This window comes from Artemia sp. Qi Xiang Cuo, chromosome 21 (assembly GCF_049724085.1).
Source record: "Artemia sp. Qi Xiang Cuo chromosome 21, ASM4972408v1, whole genome shotgun sequence".
Classification (NCBI taxonomy): Eukaryota; Metazoa; Arthropoda; class Branchiopoda; order Anostraca; family Artemiidae; genus Artemia; species Artemia sp. Qi Xiang Cuo.
The window spans coordinates 10,749,562-10,771,872 of NC_142814.1; the positions used below are offsets into that span (position 1 = coordinate 10,749,562).

The 22,311-nt window shown below is 34.7% G+C and overlaps 1 protein-coding gene across 1 annotated transcript; it reads left to right on the top strand.

Moving 5' to 3' along the window:
- Positions 1-10,173: 10,173 nt before the first annotated feature.
- Positions 10,174-12,667, top strand: LOC148939226 (uncharacterized). Its single transcript, XM_089107264.1, has 2 exons — positions 10,174-10,242; positions 11,995-12,667. Exons 1-2 carry the CDS (start codon positions 10,234-10,236, stop codon positions 12,586-12,588), a joined length of 603 nt encoding a protein of 200 aa, XP_088963390.1. The 5' UTR covers positions 10,174-10,233; the 3' UTR covers positions 12,589-12,667.
- The last annotated feature ends 9,644 nt before the right edge of the window (positions 12,668-22,311 follow it).

Below are 22,311 nucleotides of genomic sequence, written 5' to 3' on the forward strand. Positions count from 1 at the left end.
CTTAATAGTCAAAAGTGATTGGAGGGCAACTAACCCCCTCTCACACCCACCCTTTTCCCAAAACACATCCAACCAAAATTTTGAGATAGTCGGGTTGTTCAACGTAATTGAAAATTTTGCAAGTTATGCGTTTGAGGATGACAACCCCTCCCCACAGCCCTCGGGCAAGGGTTGTAAATTATGCCCAGGGGGTATATAATGTTTTTATAGAAAGCGTTGTCGTAGAAACTTGAAAAATCAAACAATCGATTGGAAATCTAAATGGCTAGTCCCCTTTTTAATAGTCGAAAGTGATTGGAAGGCAACCCCTTCCACTCCCCTCATTTCCCCAAACACATCCAATCAAAATTTTGAGATAGCCATTTTGTTCAAAGTAGTTGAAAGTTCTGAAAATTATATCTTTGAGCAGGATACTCCCCCCACAGTCTTCAGGGTAAGGGTTATAAGTTATATCCCGGGGGCATATATGGTTCTAATGGAAGAAATGCTCGTATAAACTTCAGAGAGGACTCATTTGATTAGAAATTGAAAGTTCTAGTTCACTTTTTAAGTGTTAAAAGATATTGATGGTAACCACCCCCCATGCCCTTTTTTCCCAAATGCATCCGATAAAAATTTTGAGATACCTATTTTGTTTAAAATAGTTCAAAGATCATATGACAAAAACTCCGGTGTTGACACAACCCTCCAGGGCCGGGGGGCAGGTGTTGTCAGCTTTGCCCTGGGGGCACATATGGTTCTTATGGAAGGGATGCTCGTAAAAACTTCAAAGAGGACTCATTTTATTGAAAATTGAAAGTTCTAGGTCACTTTTTAAGAGTCAAAAGAGATTTGAGGGCAACTATCCCCCCCCCCCCATCCACGCCTTTTTTCCCTCAAACCCATCCGAAAAAACTTTGAGATAGCCATTTTTTTTTTAAATAGTTCAAAGACCATATAATGAAAACCTCGGGGTCGACACAGCCCCCCAGGGCCCGAGGGCAGGCATTGTAAGCTATACCCTGGGATACTTTATGGTTCTTATGGAAGAGATGCTCGTAAAAACTTCAGAGTGGGCTCATTTGGATATTGATAGTTTTAGTTCAGTTTTTGAGAGTCAAAAGAGATTGGAGGGTGACTATCCCCCCCCCTTACCCCCTTTTCCCCCAAATGCATCCGATAAAAATTTTGAGATAGCCATTAAGTTAAAAAATAGTTTAAAAGTCAGATAACAAAACTCAGGAGTCGACAAAACCTCCCAGGGCCCGGGGGCAGGCGTTGTAAGTTATGCCCTGGGGCATATATGGTTCTTATGAAATGGATGCTCGTATAAACTTCAGAGAGGGCTAATTTGATTTTAAATTGAAAGTTTTAGTTCATTTTTTAATAGTCAAAAGAGGTCAAAGGTCAACTAGCCCCCCCCCCCCTTGCCTTCTTTTTCCAAACCCATCTGATGAAAATTTGAGAGAGATATTTTGTTAAAAATAGATCAAAGGTCGGATAAGAAAACTCCGTTGTCAATACAACCCCCCAGGGCCCGAGGGAAGGCGTTCTAAGTTATGCCCTAAAGGCATGTATGGTTCTTACAGATAGGAGGCCCATATAAACTTTACTGTGTTGATTTGATTGGAAATTAAAAGTTCTAGTTCACTTTTAAGAGTCAAGAGATTTAAGGGCAAACAGCCCCCCCCCCAGATACTTTTTTCTGCAAACCCATTCGCTACAAATTTTGAGATAGTCAGTTTTTTTAATGTTGTTCAAAAATTAGGTAACAAAAACTCCGGTGTCAACAAACCCCCCAGGGCCGGGGGCAGGCGTTGTAAGTGTTGTCCTGGGGGCATATATGGTTCATACGAAAGAGATGCTCGTACAAGCTTCAGAGAGGGCTCATTTGATTGGAAATTGAAATTTCTAGTTCACTTTTTATGATTAAAAAGATATCAGAAGGCAACTAGCCCCCCCCCCTTCACACACAATTTTTTCTCCAAGCCCATTCGATGAAAAATTTTAAATTAGCCATTTCATTGAAAATAGTTCAAAGGTCAGATAAGAAAAACTCATGTATCGACGCAACCCCCGAGGGCCGGGAGCCAGGCGTTGTAAGTAATGTTCTGGGGACATATATAGTTCTTATGGAAGGGGTTTTCGTATAAACTTCGGAGAGGGCTCATTTGATTGGAAATGGAAATTTCTTGTTCACTTTTTAAGCGTCAAAAGAGATTGGAGCCCCAAATATATCTGATAAGAAATTTGAGGTAGCCATTTTGTTAAAAATATTTCAAAGATCATATAACAAAAAGTCCTTTACATATGGCCATTTCGTTAAAAATAGTTCAAAGGTCATATAAGAAAAACTCCTGGGTCGACGCAACCCCCCAGAGCCCGGGGCAGGCGTTGGAAGTATTGCTCTGGCGGCATATATAGTTCTTATGGAAGGTGCGCTCGTATAAACGTCGGAGGGCTCAATTGATTGGAAATTGAAAGTTCTAGTTCACTTTTAAAGAGTCAAAAGATATCGGAGGGCAACTAGTCCTCCCCTCCATGCTGTTTTTCCTCTAACTCATCCGATAAGAACTTTGAGATGGCCATTTTGTAAAAATAGTTCAACGATCATATAATGATAACTCTGGGGTTGACTCAACCCCCTAGGGCTCAGAGGCAGGCGTTGTAAATAATGCTCTGGGGGCACATATAGTTTATTATGGAAGGGATGCTCTTACAAACTTCGGAGAGGGCTCATATGATTGAAAATTGAAAGTTCTTGTTCATTTTTTAAGAGTCAAAAGAGATCAGAGGGTTAGCTCCCCCTCTTCTCCACGCCCTATTTTCCTCAAACCTATCCGATAAGAACTTTAAGTAGCCATTGTTTCCAAATAGCTCAATATCATATAACGAAAATTCCGGGGTCGACACAATCATTCAGGGCCCGGGGCAGTGGCATCGTTTGGAGGTGTCAAGGGGGAGGGGGAAGTTGCCCCCCCCCCAAAAAAAAGGAAAAAAAGCTTTTATATAGCCCATGTCCCCTGACTTTCTGGATGTGGAACTTTTTTGCCCCCTCAATAAAAATGCAGGAGCAACGCCCCTGGACCGGGGTAGGTGTTGTAAGCTATGGCGGGGAGCATTAATAGCTGTTATGGAAGGGATGCTTGTCAACTTCAGAGAGGGCTCATTTAATTGGAAATTGAAAGTTCTAGTTCAGTTTCTAAGAGTAAAAAGAGATCAGAGGGCAACTATCCCACCCACGCCCCTTTTCCCCCAAATGGATCCGATAAAAATTTTGAGACTTTCATTTTGTTAAAAATAGTTCAAAGGTCAGATAAAATATATGCCCTGGGGGCATATATGGTTTTCATGGAAGGGATGGTAGTATAAACTTCAGAGAGGGGTGATTTGAATGGAAATTGAAAGTTCTTGTTTAATTCTTAAGAGTTTAAAGAGATCAGAGGGCCCCTCTCCGCCTCCCCCCCCCCGCGTCCTTTTTTCCCAAAACCCATCCGATTAATTTTTTGAGATAGCCATTTTTTAAAATAGTTCGAAGGTCAGATAACAAAAACTCTGGTGTCGACACAACCCCCAAGGGCCCGGGGGGCAGGCATTGTAAGCTATGTCCTGGTGCCGTATATGGTTCTTATGAAAGGCATGGTCGTATAAACTTCAGAGAGGGCTCATTTGAATTTAAATTAAAAGTTCTAGTTCATTTTCTCATAGTAAAAAACAATCAGAGGGCAACTAGTCCCTCCCACACTCTACGCCTTTGGGTTTATCGGATGGATAAACCCATTCGATAAACATTTGAAGTGACCATTTTTGTTAAAAATAGGTCAAACATCAGATATTAAAACTTTGGGCTTGATACAACTCCCCAGGGCCCAGGGAAAGGCGTTGTAAATTATACTCTTGGGGTATATATGGTTCTTATAGAAGGGATGCCCGTATAAACTTCAGAGAGTGCTCATTTGATTATAAATAGAAAGTTCTAGTTCACTTTTAAAGAGTCAAAAGAGATATAAGGGCAATTAGCCCCCCCCACCCATTTCTCCCCCAACCCATACGATAAAAATTTTGAGATATCCATTTTGTAAAAAATAGTCCAAACATCAGATAATAAAAACTCCAAGGGTGACACAAACCCATTTTTTCACTTTGATATTGTTACTTTGATACCAGTTTTGATACTTTGATGAACATTTGATCTTTTTTTTAAAGTTTGATTTTGAAATAAGGAATTTTTAAATGCTTTTTGCAATCAAAAACGAACAGAAATTAATTTAAAAGAACTTTCCGAAAAACAAGTTTTTAAAAGAAAAGTAAAGGCCATTTTTAACTTCAGTTCAGCAGATACAATTACCTGTTAAAATTCAAACTCAAAACGACCAGAAATAGCTATAACAGAATTAATTAAGCCCAAAAGGAATATAAATTAAATAAACAATGATAGCAAAAAACATACATTGAATATAAAAATTAAGCTTAAAACGAAAAAAAATATTTCGCTATTTAAGTATAAATGAAACTTATAACAAACAGAAATTAACTAAACAATCAATGCAAACGAACATACAATAGATATTAATGTAAATGAATAAATAAATCTTAAAACGAGTGAAACTTAAATTGAATATGCAAATCAAGCTTGAAACGAACGAAAATCATTACAAACAAGATTTTGGGTATCTCCTTCTCTCACTGTAAAAGTCTAAAACCTACTGCGTCACTGGTGCTTTACTGAAAACTATATGCGTCTTGAACAGTCTTGGAAATAAACAACATCAAATTGAATATTTGATGTATAATGATATTAATTTTTGAAAGATCCATTAGTTCAAGAATTTGTTTCACTGTAATTTCATTTTTATTTTCAATGTTGTAAGAACTGGAAAAGAAATTATTTGTAATATAATTCGTTTTCGGTGAAGCGCCAATGACGCAGTAGGCTTGTGGTTTTTATTTACAGATAAGGAAGGGGGCGGTATCCAAACTCTTGTTTGTAGTGAAACTATATTCGTCTTGAACAACTTTAGAAAGACATAATAGATTAAACTGAATATTTGATGTATGATTATATTAATTGCTGAAAGCTCATAAGTTCAAAATTTAACTATAATTTTAATGTTTTTTTTCAATATTAAGTGCAAAAGAAAATATTTTATAATAAAATTGGTTTTCAGTAAAGCGCCAATGACGCAGTAGGTTTTAGACTTTTACAGTGAGAGAAGGAGGCGATACCCAAACTCTTGTTTGTAGTGATTTTCTTTCGTTTCAAGCTTGATTTGCATATTCCATTTAAGTTTCACTCGTTTTAAGATTTATTTATTCACTTACATTAATATCTATTGTATGTTCATTTGCATTGATTGTTTATTTAATTTCTGTTTGTTTTAAGTTTCATTTATACTTCAATAGCAAAATATTTTTTTTCGTTTTAAGCCTTCTTTTCATATTTAATTTTAGCTTTACTCGCTTTAAGATCTATTTATTCATTTATATTGTTACTTGTTGTATGCTTTTTCCTATTATTGTTTATTTAATTTCTACTCGTTTTGGGCTTCATTTATTCTTTAATAGTAATTTCTGGTCGTTTTGAGTTTGCATTTTAACAGGTATTTATATCTGCTGAGCTTAAGTTTAAAATGGTCTTTACTTTTCTTTGAAAAACTTATTTTTGGGAAAGTTGTTTTTTAATTAATTAAAGGAAAGAATTAATGGAAGTAAACTAAATGTTCAATATAGAATGATATTAATTCCCGGACTTCCCAACTTTTCGAGACTATATTCAACAGTAATTCTTTCATTTCTCAATGTTATAATTATACGAAGAAGCTTTAAGTACATGGATGCAAATAATGTCATGTGATTAAGTTCAACATCCTCCTAAACAGTTCCTGAAAAATTCAAATTAATGACCTTGGCCATTTCTGAGATATTGTATATATCCATTTTGAAAACTTCGATTCAATTAAAATTTTTTGATTTAGATCAATAATAGTAGAAGTGGCAGCAGTAGCAATAGCAGTAGTAGGAGTAGCAATAGTTGCAGTCATAGTCACAGTGTGATTAGTAGCATTAGCTCTCGCTGTTATAGTTATAGTTGCAGTCATAGTTACAAGTAGTTGCAATGGCTGAAGTAAGTAGTCACAGACGCAGTGACTTCCTGTCGCAGTCGCAAGTAACCACAGTCGTAAGAAGCTGAAGTAGCGGAAGTTGAATTAGTCACAGCCACAAGTAGTCGTAGCCACGCTTAGCCATAGTCACCGTTACAAGTATTGGTGGTTGCATCCACTAGTAGTCACTGTCACAAGCAGTCACAGTCTAAAGTATTCGCAGTCACAAGTAGTCTCAGTTGCAGGCGCAATTACACGCAGTCGCGGACACCAGTAAATACAGTCACAATAGGAATCCAAGTAGTCGCAGTTACAAGCAATTCCAGTCGCAGTCGGAAATAGTAATGATCCCAAGTGGTCGAGATTGCCGTTGCAGTTGCAATAATAGTAGTTGTAATAACCGTAAAAACTACGAGCTAATACCCCTAACCATTCCTAAAATATTGCAGATACACTGTTTTGATTACCTAGATACACATAGTATTATTTGATTCAGTTCTGAGCCCCTCTCAAAATTTCTTGAAGTTTCAACCTAGTACCCTTAACATGTTCGGACCCACCCAGGATCAAACATTGTCCCGTTTCCCTGTAACAAATTTACTATACTTTTATTTACCTTATTAGTTTATTTACAAATTTACTTTACTATAATTTACTAAACTATCGGCAAATTGCATAGCTCACAATCATTGCCCCAGGAGCTGTTGGAGATCATTTCATCCCCAGAGCCATAGCTATTGGATATTTTACTACTTTGAACAAGATGGCTATCCCGAATTTTTTTTCTTTTTTGAAGTGGTGCTAGTTGCCCTTCGATCACTCTGCAACATAACACCCTAGACAAGCCCTAAATAGTTCTACTACACCCCTTTGATAGCCAGCATGTACAAAGTGTGTTTTGATCTTATTCAACACAAAATCACCACTAGAATTCCTTGAGAGTTTCATCATAATATCATAACCCTTTTTAGAGACCCAGGATCAAACTTACCCCACTTTCCCAAAAATATACCCTAAATTTAAGTAGTGGGCAACTTGCCTAACGTACAGTCCTTGCCACAGGGGCTGTGGGGAGTCATGTAATCCCTGGAACCATTGACCCTTAGACTTTTGTGAACTAAATGACTATCTTAAAAATTAAATCGGATTTCTTTGGGGGAGGGTGGCTAAAAGGGGCGTGGGAGAGAAGATGACTACCCTCAAATCACTTTAGACTCTTGAAAAGGTTACTAAAATATTCAATTTCTAATTGAAAGGGTCCCCTCCGAAGGTCTTACGAACACTCATTCCAAATGACGCGGCTCTGAGGAAAAGTAAAAGGCTGCATTGAAACCTTATGGCTCTTTACTATAGGCAACGCTAGAGTGTTGCCCTAGAAATGCGAAAAAGTCATACTAACATATGTAGGAAACTGGTTTTGCCCGTTGACAAATAGGAATTGTTTACAACATAATAGCTTTGTAATATATAAATATATAATAAATAAATATATAAAATATAAATATATAATTTAAAATTCTTTTGATTTAGTTCAATACTTCTGAAAGTTTTAAGTAAATGCGCCTAGCCTTTCCTAAGGTGTTAGAGATATGCCCCTTTGATAACCTCGATGTTCATAGCAGGAGTCGGCACCGTTTTTGTTGCTGGCCGCATTAACAAATATTTCTGTTTTTTCTGTTTTTTAGGTTTATGAGAGCAAACTGAACATTAACTACAATGGGGAGATACTGTATTTCCTTCAAAACCAAAAATTTTCAAGATTGTCGTAGATTCCACTCCAGAGAAAAAAAATTACTCTGTTGCACTACCAATACAGCTCAAGTACAGTAATTAAAAAAAGATAAGTTTTTTTTCAACTGAAAGTAAGGAGCAACATTAAAACTTAAAACGAGCAGAAATTATTACGTTTATGAGGGGATTCATCCCCTCGTCAATACCTCGCTCTTTACGCTAAGGTTCAAATTTTGCTCCAATTCTTTAAGAATGACCCCTGAATCACAAAGACCGTTTAATTATAATAAATAGCTCTTTTGAAAGCACAAACAAAAACTTTAGCATAAAGAAAGAGGTATTGACGAGGGGTAAAACCTCCTCATATACGTAATAATTTCTGTTCATTTTGAGCTCCTTACATTCAGTTGAAAAAACTTATTTTTTTTTATTTAGTTTCTGATCGGTTTTTAAGTAATGCTGGGAAACCCGGCGCTGCCTTCATGGAAGATTCTCTTCACCTATGAAAAATTCCTCCATGAAGATGTCCTCCCACGTAACCCCCTCCATCATACCCCCCCCCAACCAGAAAATACCCCCTGAAAATCTCTGTATACTTCCCAATAACCAATGCTATATGTAAACAATGTGCCAAGTTCATAACTTACAGCCCTTCCCCCAGGACCTTTGGGGTATTAAGTCGTCCTCAAAGACATAGTTATTAGGTTTTTCGGCTATACTGAAAAAATGGTAATCTTAAAATGTTGATCCGGTGGCTTTGGGGAAAACATGAGCGTGGGAGAGGGCCTAGTTTCGCTCCAATTTTTACGGTCACTTAAAAAGAGCACTAGAACTTTTAATTTTCCATTTGAATGAGCCCTCTTGCAAATTTCTAGGACAACTGGGTCGATACAACCCCCCGCCTGGAAAAAATAATAATAATAAAATAAAATAAACACGCATTCTGAATCTGATGGTATGATTTTCATTAATATTCTTTAGCTTTTAGGGAGTGTTTCCCCTTTTTATCGTAAATAAGGCAAATTTTCTTAGGCTCGTAAGTTTCGATGGGTAAGATTAAACTTGAAGAAAATTATGCATTTAAAATTAACATAAAAATCCAATTCTTTTGATGTATCTATTGGTATCAAAATTCCGTTTTTTAGAGTTTCGGTTACTATTGAGCTGGGTCGCTCCTTACTTACAGTTCGTTACCTCGAACTGTTTGAATTCAAAAGACTTTACAATTTACTTATTTTTACGAAATTCAAATTTATACCCGATCCTATTAAATAAAAGCGAAGAAAAAAATGAATTGGAAAACTAAATGAAAACGAAAATAAACGGATTTGAAAAACAAAATGTAAAATAAGGAAAAAATCCATTCTCTAAAAGGAGTTCATGGAAAATTGTGAAACTTGCTTTGTGGACGGTAATAAAACCAAATAATCAAGAAGCAATCCAATATTGATTAGGCTATTTTTGAAATTATTTTAAATCGAAATCAAGAATACAGAAAGTAGGCCTTGGTTAGCATTAAATAATCTTGGTAGGTTAATTAGGCTTGTTGACTTAAGTCGGTAGGCTTACATGTTATTTTACCCCCCCCCCCTTCTAACTTCTTTCATATGATAATTATTACTTTGATCCTTTTTCCAAAATCATGTTTTTTTTTTTTTTTTTTTTTTTTTTTTTTTTTTTTTATATATAGAAGAGGGAGTAGCAAACAAAATATTATTAGAACTACTTGTCACTTGTATCTAATTCCTCTCCCCCTCTACTTGTAAGAGTAGATTGATTAGAATATTGATTTTTTAATTCAACCCAGATTGAATGGGAAATCTAGTAAAATGAAATCGAAGTCTATGGTTAAGATAGTAATTCTTTAGTTATGGTGATCAAGAAAATTAAATTGTTAAAATTTTCCCCTTTGAAGGTATAATCTCTGATGGTTTTAGGTTAGAACCCTTGTTCGTTCAGTTTTTTTTTTTTTTTTTATTTTTTTTTTTTTTATTGTCATTAAATGCTAAAGGAATTTCCCAAACGTTACGTTAAAGCTGGACATTGTGCTATTGTTAAAAGTGCATTGAGAAAGTAAACGAAAAATACAAAGCAGTGGTGAAAGTGAGAGATAAGTCTATGGTACACCCACTCCCCCCGTGTAATGTCTGAATCAGTGATGATACCAATAGAGATTATAATTTTAGGCTAAAGAGCACCGTAAATTTTTCTAAGTCACTGACATTACTTTCTTATTAATATTGTTTTATATCAAGCTAATGGTTGTTCTTTGTTTAAAACCACACCCATAGGTTTTTTCATCTTCCTGGATTTAGTGACGTAATTCCAGGATGTTTCACTTACATATAAAGCTGAATTTTTACTGGATTCTTCAGTTGGGTTGTCATATCTGCAGCATTCAAATACATACAAATAGTCCACAATGAAATATGTAAGTATTCAATTATTATTGGTTTTCATTGCCTTTATGAAACCCAATGTTTATGTCTTAAATCCTTCGGATTATGGCTTAAAAGTAAAATTGACAGTATTCGGGTAAAAAAAAAATAATCTGATTCATTAAATTTAGAAGTTTAGATACCTATTAGATTTGAATCTAGAAAGTATATGTTTTCATATTTTAAATTACTCTTAATTTTTCAGTTTGCATCCTGGAATTGAATTGACATTAGTATGTTTGATTTTGTATTGTTAAAAAAAGTCGAATAATGCAAGGATTTTTTTTTCTTTTTACTTGGCCAAAACTGTCTGAACTTTTCTTGCTAACAACCTCGTATCCCTGTTTTCCTGTTCAATTGGCTCACTTTTGAAATTACATATTTAGGTACCATGAACAGTGTAATTAAATAAAAATGCCTTGATTGGTCAAATAATAATGCAAATTTTACTGGTATATGTCCAGCCCAACTATGACTTTTGTTATTTTATAGATGAGCCCATTGACGTAAAATTTGCAATTCTATTTTCATATTGTAAAGAAAAAACTAATTACTCTTATACATTGTAGTTTATTCCTGATTTGCCAAATCTAAAAAGTACATAAACTATACTGTTTTAACTTCAAGACAAAAGGCCAGTTTGAAAGGGTTAATATTAAAATTTTATTTTCAGACACCAAACCCGTTAACTGTATTTTTTCTATTTTTTGAAGTAGCTTCAAAACACATACTACTGCTACTACTACTAGTAACAAATCACTGGAGTGCTATGGTTCAGAGCTAAAATTTGACCATATCTGGTATCGTTGCTTCCAGTTTCCTAATTTTAGTTCGCATACTTATCTTCCTGTCCTTCAATTTTTGTACATCCAAAATGTAAAACGCTGAATTAAAGGCCCCCAGAAAAAGGAGCTAATTTTCAAACTTTAAATCCTTCTTTTGAAATGATTTTTGCCATTCTGTAATTGAATAGTTTCCAAACTTTGTACTTCCAAACTTTCTAAAACTCAGAAATTTCAAAATGAAATTACTTAAAAAGAAAAATTAACTGCCCAGAGAAATGAACTAAATTTCAAACATTAAATCGTTCTTTTGAAAAGAATTTCACCAGTTAAATAATTAAATACTCTAATCGGATAGTTTATATTTATGTTCAGGAGGATATTTTAAAACAAATTTTGTTTTACCCCTAAAAAAAAGTGTTTTTTTTTTAGAATATAAATCAACCCCTATAATAATAAGTTTGACCAGTTTCACCAACCAGCTAAACAATCAAATGCTTTAAAATATTTTCGTCACTAAATAACAAAACTAATCATGATCCGATACTTCATATTAGGTTCAGGAAGAAAATTTTTTAGAATACATATTGTCATACACCTAATAAAAACACTTAAATGGTTGTATTAAATTAAAAAGCAACCGATGCGATAATAAATCAAACTTTAAGACACTTGATATGCTAGCACACTAATCAAACAAACAATATTTCAAAATTTCATCCCACAAACTTAATTACCACTTTTATCCACAGTTTCTCCTTTGCTTAGTTGAATTAAAAAATAATTCCTTTTAAAATGATCTTTATTTTAAGCTGGAACATGAGAATTTCTATAATATTTTAATAACAGCATAAATTATACTCAAAGCCAAAAAGTATGTTCACGGAAAGATCTTCCATATTGAACTTGTGGCTTAGCCCGATTAAACAATTTAGCTAGAATGATTTGTTTCCCTCTTTTTAGATTCTTCTTTTTACTGTCGGCGTTGCCACCATACTGGCTGAAGAGGCAGCACAAGCTGAAGAAGCACTACAAGTTGCGGAAACAAAACACTATAAACACTACCCATCGTATGGATATAGTAGCTATGGTCACCCATCTTACAGTTCATATAGCTATGGCCATCCATCTTACAGCTCCTACAGCTATGGCCACCCCTCTTACAGCTCATATAGTTTTGGCCACCCAACTTACAGCTTCTATGGCAGTGGTTACAGATGGAAAAGAGATATTTCTGAACAAGAAACGTCAGTTGAAGAAGCACTAGAAGGTGCTGAAACAAAACACTATAAACACTATCCATCATATGGATATCGTAGCTATGGTCACCCATCTTACAGCTCTTATAGTTATGGCCATCCATCTTACAGCTCCTACGGCAGTGGCTACCGATGGAAAAGAGACATTTCTGAAGCAGAACCCACAGCAGAAGAAGGATTAGAGGGTGCAGAAACAAAACATTATAAACATTACCCCTCTTACAAATATCGTAGTCACTACCCTTCTTACGGCTATGGACACCCATCATATGGATCTAGTTACGGAAGATATCATTAGTAAAACAGAATAATGGTTTATTTATAATGAAGTATTTTATAACGGTCTCTTATTTAAACATGATTGTTGATATAAATGACTTTCTTTATTAAACCCTAGGTCTTCAAAAAATAATCTAGAAAAGCGAAACATTTTGATCTCATTAAGAGAGTTGAAATCAGATTTTTCCAAGGAATAAAACAAATCCGCAGTGAAAAAAATAGAATTTATTTTTTATTTATATACATACCCTATATTGTATACTCTAAGAGGAAAAGACAAGCTTAAAAGATTACAAAGCTTTTGAAACAGACTTTGAGACAAAAGAAAATACAAAATCATTAATCAAACAAGGAAACTCAGATATAGTTTTCTAATATAACCTAGGTTCACGAGCTTGCTTTTACAAATTCTAGCAAAATATATATTCAAGAACATTTAATAGCAAAGGGTTGGACTTAATGTTGGTTGAACAAATGATTCAGAATATATTTTGATTAAATACTGGGTATCGGGAAAGGAATTATTAAAAATGAAATTCAAAGTTTAATTGGTCTTTTTTACAGTAAAAGTATAGATCATATCATAAGGGATTCACAACTTCTGTCATTATATGTAAAAATAAAGGAAAACAAAATTTTGGGCTGAATAGAGACAAGGAAGTAGGGGTTATAGAATATTGGAAAAGGACCCATACCGGAACGAATATCGGAACGGAAAACAAAGGCTATCTTGCCCTTTTTAAGTAATAAAGAGATCCTACGGCAGGTAAAGAGCTGATATATGCCATTTTGTGCTGTAAATCAATATTTTTTTCTAAACAAGGTTAAATTTCTATCCATTTAAAATTCTGAGACAGAAAATCTGCTTGGAACTGCAGAAAAATTGTTCAAAGTTCTTCCCAGCCTCAAAGGTGTCACTACCACAGGGTGCCATATTCTGTACTTCTTTCTTCGTAATTTTTATTTTGCATTGGTATGACTGGAATTTTTTTATTCATTTTATGGTTAACATATTTTATTTTAGTCTCTTTTTTCTTTTGTAACTATTTATTCCACTTTTGTCTTGTTGTTTATAGTGAACCAAAAATAAATTATTATTACCGCTATTATACTATATTATTATTATTACTATTATTATACATAGTATCGCTATTACAGTCTTTATGTTTCGTGTGACTGTTAATGGTTTCAGGTTTCCTCTATTTATTGATTGTAATTAATGCTAGATTTAAGTATGAATATTATAAGACTTTATTTCCGCTTTTCTTAGGTTTTAATATGGCTCTTTACTTAAAAAATAATACTTCTTTTCTCAAAAGCATGCTTTTGTATAATCTCTTCAAGAAATCTTAGGTTATTTAGGTTAGGTTAGGTATACAATTGTGGCTCCTTGGAAATACCACTCTTTAGCGTTGGCGCAGGTAAGCATATGATACGATATTAATTACAAAAGATAGTCACCAAGTCATTACAACAAAATAAAACAAGAAAAAAATAATTACTAAATGAAATATATTCAACGTAAACAGATTTGCATAATAAACAGCCTACAATACCCTTTGATTTTTAACGTGCCATTTCCTTATCTTGGGGAGTCTTTCCATTATCCTTACAGTATCGTGCAAACTTAATTTTTACTTCACACTAAAAATATTTTTGCAGAAGTCGGGAAGTCATTAGCACTTAGCATCCAAATTATAAGCTTTTTGAAACAAGCAGAAAATACTATTACAACCCTACTGGTGAATTCAGTCAAGCAAATTCAATCTTCACCACATTCAATCGAACAGTTCGTGGTAACGAACTCTGAGTAAGAAGCGACCTGGCTCAATAGTAACCGAAACTCTAAAAAACGGAATTTTGATACCAATAGATATACCGCAGGAATTAGCTGATTATGCTTATTTCAAATATATAAGTTTCATTAAGTTTCGTCCTATTCATTAAAGGCTACGAGCCTGAAAAAATTTTCCTGATTTTCGAAAAAAAGAGGACACGCCCCCTAAAAGTCATAGAATCTTAATGAAACTCACACCATCAGATACAGCGTATAAGAAAATCCTTTTGTAGAGGTTTAAAGCTCCTATCTGCAAATATTATGGAATTTTGTATTTTTGCCAGAAGAACGATCATGGGTGCGTGTTTATTTGTTTGTTCTTTTTTTTTTCCCATGATATGATTGTCTTGACCCAGTTGTCCTAGAATATCGTGAGAGGGCTCATTCGAACAGAAATTAAAAGTTCTAGTGCCCTTTTTAAGTGACCAAAAAGATTGGAGGGTAACTAGGCCCCGTCCCCGCCCCTTTTTCTTACAAAATTGTCAGATTAAAATTTTGAGATAGTCATTTTGTTCATCATAGGTGAAAGACCCAAAAAATACCCCCCACGACGCCAGGGGAAACATCTTTAACCTATAAAATTGGCCCATTGCTTACGTCTAATATTTACCTTTGGGAAGAATGTATACATATTTGGGTGGGGGGGGGAGAATTTTCTGCTTTTTTTCAAAGGGGACTGTTCCATGGGGAGGGAAGTTTTCAGGGCGTAACTTGTCAGGGGAAATTACACGCTAGGGGAATTTGCCAAAATTCCTATACAAAATTCTTTTTCTATGTCTTGCTTTCTCTTATCTGTCTCAATTTTGTGCGTGGAGTTGTCAAGGGTAATTGTCCTGGGTATATTTTCACCGGGATTGAATTGTCTAGGGGATATTTTTATGGAGAGGGGGATTTCTCTGTGTAGGTGAAGCCAGATTTCCCGTCATAAAGTGATCAAAAATTAAATAAAAAACATGTTTTTTCAACTGAAATTAAGGATCAAGAGTAAAAATTAGAACGAACAGAAGTTATAGCGTATATGAAGGGGTTTGTCACCTCCTCAACACCTTGCTTTTAAAGTTTGAATTTTGTCCCAATTCCTTAAGAAAAACTCCTGAAACACAAGGGTCGTTTAATTAGAAATATAATTCTTTTTCTATGTCTTGCTTTCTCTTATCTGTCTCAATTTTGTGCGTGGAGTTGTCAAGGGTAATTGTCCTGGGTATATTTTCACCGGGATTGAATTGTCTAGGGGATATTTTTATGGAGAGGGGGATTTCTCTGTGTAGGTGAAGCCAGATTTCCCGTCATAAAGTGATCAAAAATTAAATAAAAAACATGTTTTTTCAACTGAAATTAAGGATCAAGAGTAAAAATTAGAACGAACAGAAGTTATAGCGTATATGAAGGGGTTTGTCACCTCCTCAACACCTTGCTTTTAAAGTTTGAATTTTGTCCCAATTCCTTAAGAAAAACTCCTGAAACACAAGGGTCGTTTAATTAGAAATATAAGATGCTTTTTTAAAAGTACTTAAAAACTATAAAGTACACTGTCCCTATCTCACTGATAAGATAAGATAATATTTATTTTCAAACGGCCATCACAAGCTCTAATAGAGCCGAATTAGCTGCATATGTCTATAAGAACAGAATAAGCAAAACAAAGAAACAAATAATACAGCAAGAATTACATTTATCCGTGCTTCATTTTGATCAATCAAACGTTTAAACGTTTAACATTTAAACATTTAAAGCTTAACCGTTTTAAATGACCTTAAATTAGAATTAGTGCCTTTGGAATTTTTTTATTTTTGTTATTGGACTTTTACTTTTGCCTTGGCTTGTCTTTTGTCATTATGAAAAACGTAATGCCGACCTTTGTTTTTTAACAGAGGTTGATGCAGTATCAGGCTCTTGGATAACGTCCTTATAAACTCTAATGTCGTGATTTATAGCTATTTCATTATTTGGAGCTCTTATAAAATGTGGAACGTCAACTTCCGCCCCGACTTGTCTTTTGTCTTTATAAAATACATATCGCAGAAACTTAATTTTTCTTAACAAAAGCATGGTAAGCATCGATGACCTTATCAAACAGTTCGTGGTAACGAACTGTAAGTAAGGAGCGACCCGGCTCAATAGTAACCGAAACTATAAAAAACAGAATTTTGATACCAATAAATACATAATAAGAACCAGATTCTTATGTTGATTTCAAAGATATAAGTCTCATCAAGTTTAGTCATATCCATCAAAAGTTACGCACCTGAGAAAATGTGCTTTATTTTCGAAAAAAGGGGAGGGGGAAACCCTATAAGTCATAGAACCTTAATGAAAACCACACCATCAGATTCAGGGTATCAGAGACCCCTACTGTAGAGGTTTCAAGCTCCCATCTTTAAAAATGTTTTAAGAAATATCACGGATGCGTGTTTATTTGTTTTTTTTCCCAGGGGTGATCTTATCAACCCAGTGGTCCTAGGATATCGCAGGAGGGCTCATTCTAACAGAAATTAAAAATTCTAGTGCCCTTTTTAAGTTAAAAAAAATGGAGGGCAACTAGGCCCCCTCCCATACTCATTTTTTCCCGAAGTCACCCGATCAGAATTTTGAGATAGTCATTTTGTTCAGCATGGTCGAAAAATATAAAAACTACGTCTTCGAAGATGACGTAATCCCCCACAGTCCCTGGGGGAAGGGTTGCAAGTTATGAACTTTGCCCAATGTTTACATATAGTATTGGTTATTGAAAAGTATACAACCGTTTTCAGGGGGGGGGGATTTTTTCTGGTAGTGGGGGGGGGGTTGGGGTTACATGGGAGGATCTTTCCATGGAGGAAGTTTTAATGGGGGAGGGACATTGTTATGAAGGAGGTGTCGGATTTTCCAGCATTATTAAAAAAAAACGATCAGAAATTAAGTAAAAATATAACAATTTTTCAACTGAAAAACTTTTCAACATCAAAACTTAAAATAAACAGAAACTATTACGTATATAGTTGGGTTCGCCCCCTAGTCCATACCTCGCTCTTTCCGCTAAAGTTTTTTAGTACTTTCATAAGAGCTATTTATTCTAATTAACGGCCTTTGTGATCTAAGGGTTTCTTAAATAATTCGAAAAAAAATTCGAACTTTAGCATAAAGGGCGAGGTATTGACTAGGGAGTGATCCCCCTAATATACTTAATTGAAATATACGAATATAAGTTCGTTACGTAAGTTAATTCGTAAGTTACGTATATTTATTACTAATAAAAACGTTCGTAAATAAAATTAAACAACTTTATAGAAAGCCATTTAGCCAAAAAAAAAAAAGTAAAATTAATGTGCAAATTTCATTTTAATTATTAAATTAGCCTACGGTGAGCCAAAATCAAAACCTGCATTAATTCAAAAAAGTATAGAAATTAAATAAAAAAAACAAGTTTTTTCAACTGAAAAACCTTTCAACATCAAAACTTAAAACGAACAGAAACTATTACCTATATGATTGGGTTCGCCCCCTAATCAATACATCTCTCTTTACGCAAAAGTTTTTTTTAGTAAATTCATAAGAGCTATTTATTCTAATTGTAGGCCTTTGTGATTTAAGGGTTTCTTAAAGATTAAAAAAACAATTCGAACTTTCAAACAGTTCGTGGTAACGAACTGTAAGTAAGGAGCGACCCGGCTCAATGGTAACCGAAACTCTAAAAAACGGGATTTTGATACCAATAGATACATCAAAAGAATCAAATTTTAATTCCGATTTCAAATATTTAAGTTTCATCAAGTTTAATTATATCTATCAAAAGCTTCGCGCCTGAGAAAATTTGGCTGATTTTTAATAAAAGGGGGAAAGACCCCCTATAAGCTATACAGGCTTAAGGAAATTCACACCATCATATTCAGCGTATCAGAGAACCCTACTGTAGAGGTTTCAAGCTCCTATCTACAAAAATGTGGAATTTTCCATTTTTTGCCAGAAGAAAGATCACGGATGCGTGTTTATTTGTTTGTTTGTTTGTTTGTTTTTTTTTCCCCAGGGGTGATCGTATCGACCCAGTGGTCCTAGAATATCGTGGGAGGGCTCATTGGAACGGAAATTAAAAGTTCTAGTGCCCTTTTTAAGTGACCAAAAAAAATGGAGGGCAACTAGGCCCCCTCCCACGCTCATTTTTTTCCCAAAGTCACCCGATCAAAATTTTGAGATAGTCATTTTGTTCAGCATGGTCGAAAATATGATAAAAATGTCTTTTAGGATGACTTTATCCTAACAATGCTCGTGGTTTTGTTATTATTTTTTTTATATGTAATAATGTTTATATGTGAGTTTGTTTTTGGTTTTATCTGCATTTCTTTTTCTTAGTTTTGTTGTGGGGGGTGCGGGGGGAAGGAGAGGGGCGGGGGCTATATGGAAGGACCTGTCCATGAAGGAAGATTTCATGGGGGAAGGGAAATTGCTATGAAGAGGGTGCCGGATTTCCCAGCATTATTAAAGAAAAAGATCAGGAATTAAATAAAAAAAAACAAGTTTTTCAACTGATCAACTGATTGTGATTAAGAGGTCATTTTTAAAGAACTGGAAAAAAAATTCGAACTATAGTTTAATGAGCAGGGTATTGACTAGGGGGCGAACCCCCTAATATACGTGTTAAAAATTTATGAATATAGAAGTTCGTTACGTAAGTTAATTCTAAGTTACGTATATTTATTACTAATAAAAACGTTCGTAAATAAAATTAAACAAGTTTCGAGAAAGCCATTTAACCAAATATAATATGCAAATTTTGTTTTAATTATTCATGTACGGTGAGCCAAGATCAAAACCTGCATTAATTCAAAAACATTCAAAAATCAAATAAAAAAAAAAAGTTTTTCTAACTGAAAGTAAGGAACGACGTTAAAACTTAAATGAACAGAATTTATTCCGTATATGAAAAGGGGGCTGTCCCCTCCTCAACGCCTCGCTCTTTACGTTAAAGTTTGACTTTCTCACAACTCTATTTTTTTAAACAATAAAAAAACTTTAGCGTAAAGAACGAGGCGTTGAGGAGGGGACAGCCCCCTTCATATACGGAATAATTTCTGTTCGTTTTAAGTTTTAACGTCGTTCCTTACTTTCAGTTAGAAAAACTTGTTTTTTTTATTTAATAGCGTAAAAGGCGAGGTATTGACTAGGAGATTAACCCCCTAATATACGTAATAAAATTATGCGAATGTAGAAATTCTCTACGTAAGTTAATTCTTTTAACTAGCACAGAAATCCTTTCAGCAAAGATATTTCTTATAAAAAATAACATAACAATTAATAATCAAACAATTCGTGGTAACTAACTGTAAGTAAGGAGTGACCCAGTTCAATAATGACCGAAACTCTAAAAAATGGAATACTGATACGCCAAAAGCATCCGATTTTTATGCTGTTCGACAATCAAAAGGGCATTAACCCTTTATATTTTCAATCGAATGGGTCCTTTTCGAAGTTCCTAAGACAACTCCTTCGATACGGAGTGCCCTGGACTAAAAAAAAAATATAATAATAATAACACATTGTATCCATATCGATCTTTACTATAAAAATGTCAAGCCTTCCAATCACTTTCGACTATTAAAAAGAGCACAAGCCCTTTTAATTTCCAGTCGAATGAGCCCTTTTTGAGTTTCTACGACAAAGCTCTCTATAAACACCTTATATGCACCACGGCATAAATTACAACCCTTGCCCCAAAGGCTGTGAGGGGGTTGTCATACTCAAATAAATAATTTCCGGACCTTTCAACTACGGTGAACAAAATGGCTATCTCAAAAGTTTTTATTTGAGAGCCCTATTGCTGAAGCTTCAAGCTCCCATCTGCAAAAATGTGGAATTTTTTTTGCCAGAAGAAAGATCACGGATACGTGTTCATTTGTTGTTGTTTTTTTCAGGGGAGATCGCATCGAACCAATAGTCCTAGAATACCGAGAAAGGACTCATTCTAACGGAAATTAAAAGCTATAGTGCCCTTTATAAGTGACGAAAAATATTGGAAGGGATTTAACCCCTTACCACGCCCATTTTCCCCCAAAACCACCTGATCAAAATTTTGAGATACTATTCTGTTCAGCATAGTTGAAAAGTCCCAAAACTTTGCCTTTGGAGATAACATACCCCCCCCTCCCAGCCCCTAGGGATAGGTCTGTAAGTAATGAAATTTGCCCATTGTGTACGTATAGTATTTGTTATTAGGAAGTATAGAGACTCTTTTCGGGGGAGAGAGATTTTGTGCTTGGGATACGTTATATTACGGAAAATTTTCATTGTGGATGGAAATTTCCGGGGGTGAATTTTCCAGGGAAGATTTTACACTGCGGGGATTTTAGAGAATTTGTAAACAAAATTCTTTTTATTTGTCTTACTTTCTCTTTGCATACTGAATTTTGCACGTGGAGAGGTTCCTGGGGAAGTGTCTAATGAAGGCTTTCCGATTGTGTGTATTTCCGAGAAATAATTTCCATGGAAGGATTTCAGGAGTAATAGAAAAAACGATTAGAACTTAAATTCTTTTTCAAACCAAAGCATGCTAAGGAGAATTTTTCAGACTGAATCTTCTGCAAGAAATTTTACGGGAAGGAGGGGTATTTTCAGCGAGGATGGACTTGCCAGGGAGATATTTTACTAGGGGGGGGATGTATTTCAAAAGGGAGGAACTTTTCACGGAGGAGTTTCCTGGGAGGGGAGGGAATTTTTCATGGAGGTGTGCCAGATGTACCGGCATTAGTTGAAAAGGGATCAAAATTTAAATGAAAAAACTAATTTTTTTCAACTGAAAGTAATGAGCAACATTAAAGCCAAGAATGAACGAAAATTATTCCATATATGAAGAGGTTTCCTCCCCTCCCCTCCTGAATATCTGATTCTTTACGCTAAAGTTTGACTCTTTGTCCCAATTTTTTTTAGAGAAATACTCCTGATACATAAGGGCCTTTTAATTAGAATAAAAAGTTATTTAAAAATGCTAAAACCTTTAGTGTGTGGTAAGGTATTGAGGATTTAAATTTTCAATCAATCAATTTATTTAAAAGAAACACAGAAGAAATTATAGAACTTTAGACCCCCACAAAGGCTCTTTGTCCTGTGAGAGTGGGAGACTAAACATAACATTACATAGTAGCACTAAAATCAAACAGAAGGACAAGAAGAAAAAAAAATAACTAAACAACACCAATTACTACCATGCCAATCAAAATAAATGAAATAAACAAATTGAAAAGGAAAGATAGAGGGGAAAAAAGGGACGAGGGAACTAGCTTTCTAGGCATAAGAGGGGGTGGTTAGCTGTTTTTTAAATTGTCCATAGAAATGACATAGCCAAATTTTAACTGGTAGGGAATTCCAGATGGAGGCATAACATAAAACTGGATTGAAATCTGATCTTACGGTTTTGGTTTTATGAATGAAAATATTCATATCATTTCTGAGAGATAAAGAATAAAGAAACACAAGATTCAATCAGGAGGGGTGTAACACATTCAAATACGGAATAATGTGTGTTCGTTTTGAGTTTTAATATTGCTCCTTACTTTCAGGTGAGAAAACTTTTTTTATTTAATGTTATTAAAAAGATTAGTGTCTTGCTATGTTAAAAGTTTGTTTTGAAAGTATATGAAAACAAAGTAGACGCTTAAGATCTCCTAAGATCGCTTAAGATCCCCTGTCTGAATCTGTGAATATAGCAAAGAAAGACGCCAGTGTTAGGCTAGTAAGAACCAAATATTTTCTCCGAGTCACTGACATTACTATTTTTTTATTTTTTTATTAATACAGTTTTGAGTTTATTAATTTAGTTACTGTTCTTTGTTAAAAACCACGCCCAAAGGTTTTTTCATCTTCCTGGAATTAGTGACGTAATTCCAAAATGTTTTACTTACATATAAAGCTGAATTTTTTCGGGATGCTTCAGTTGGG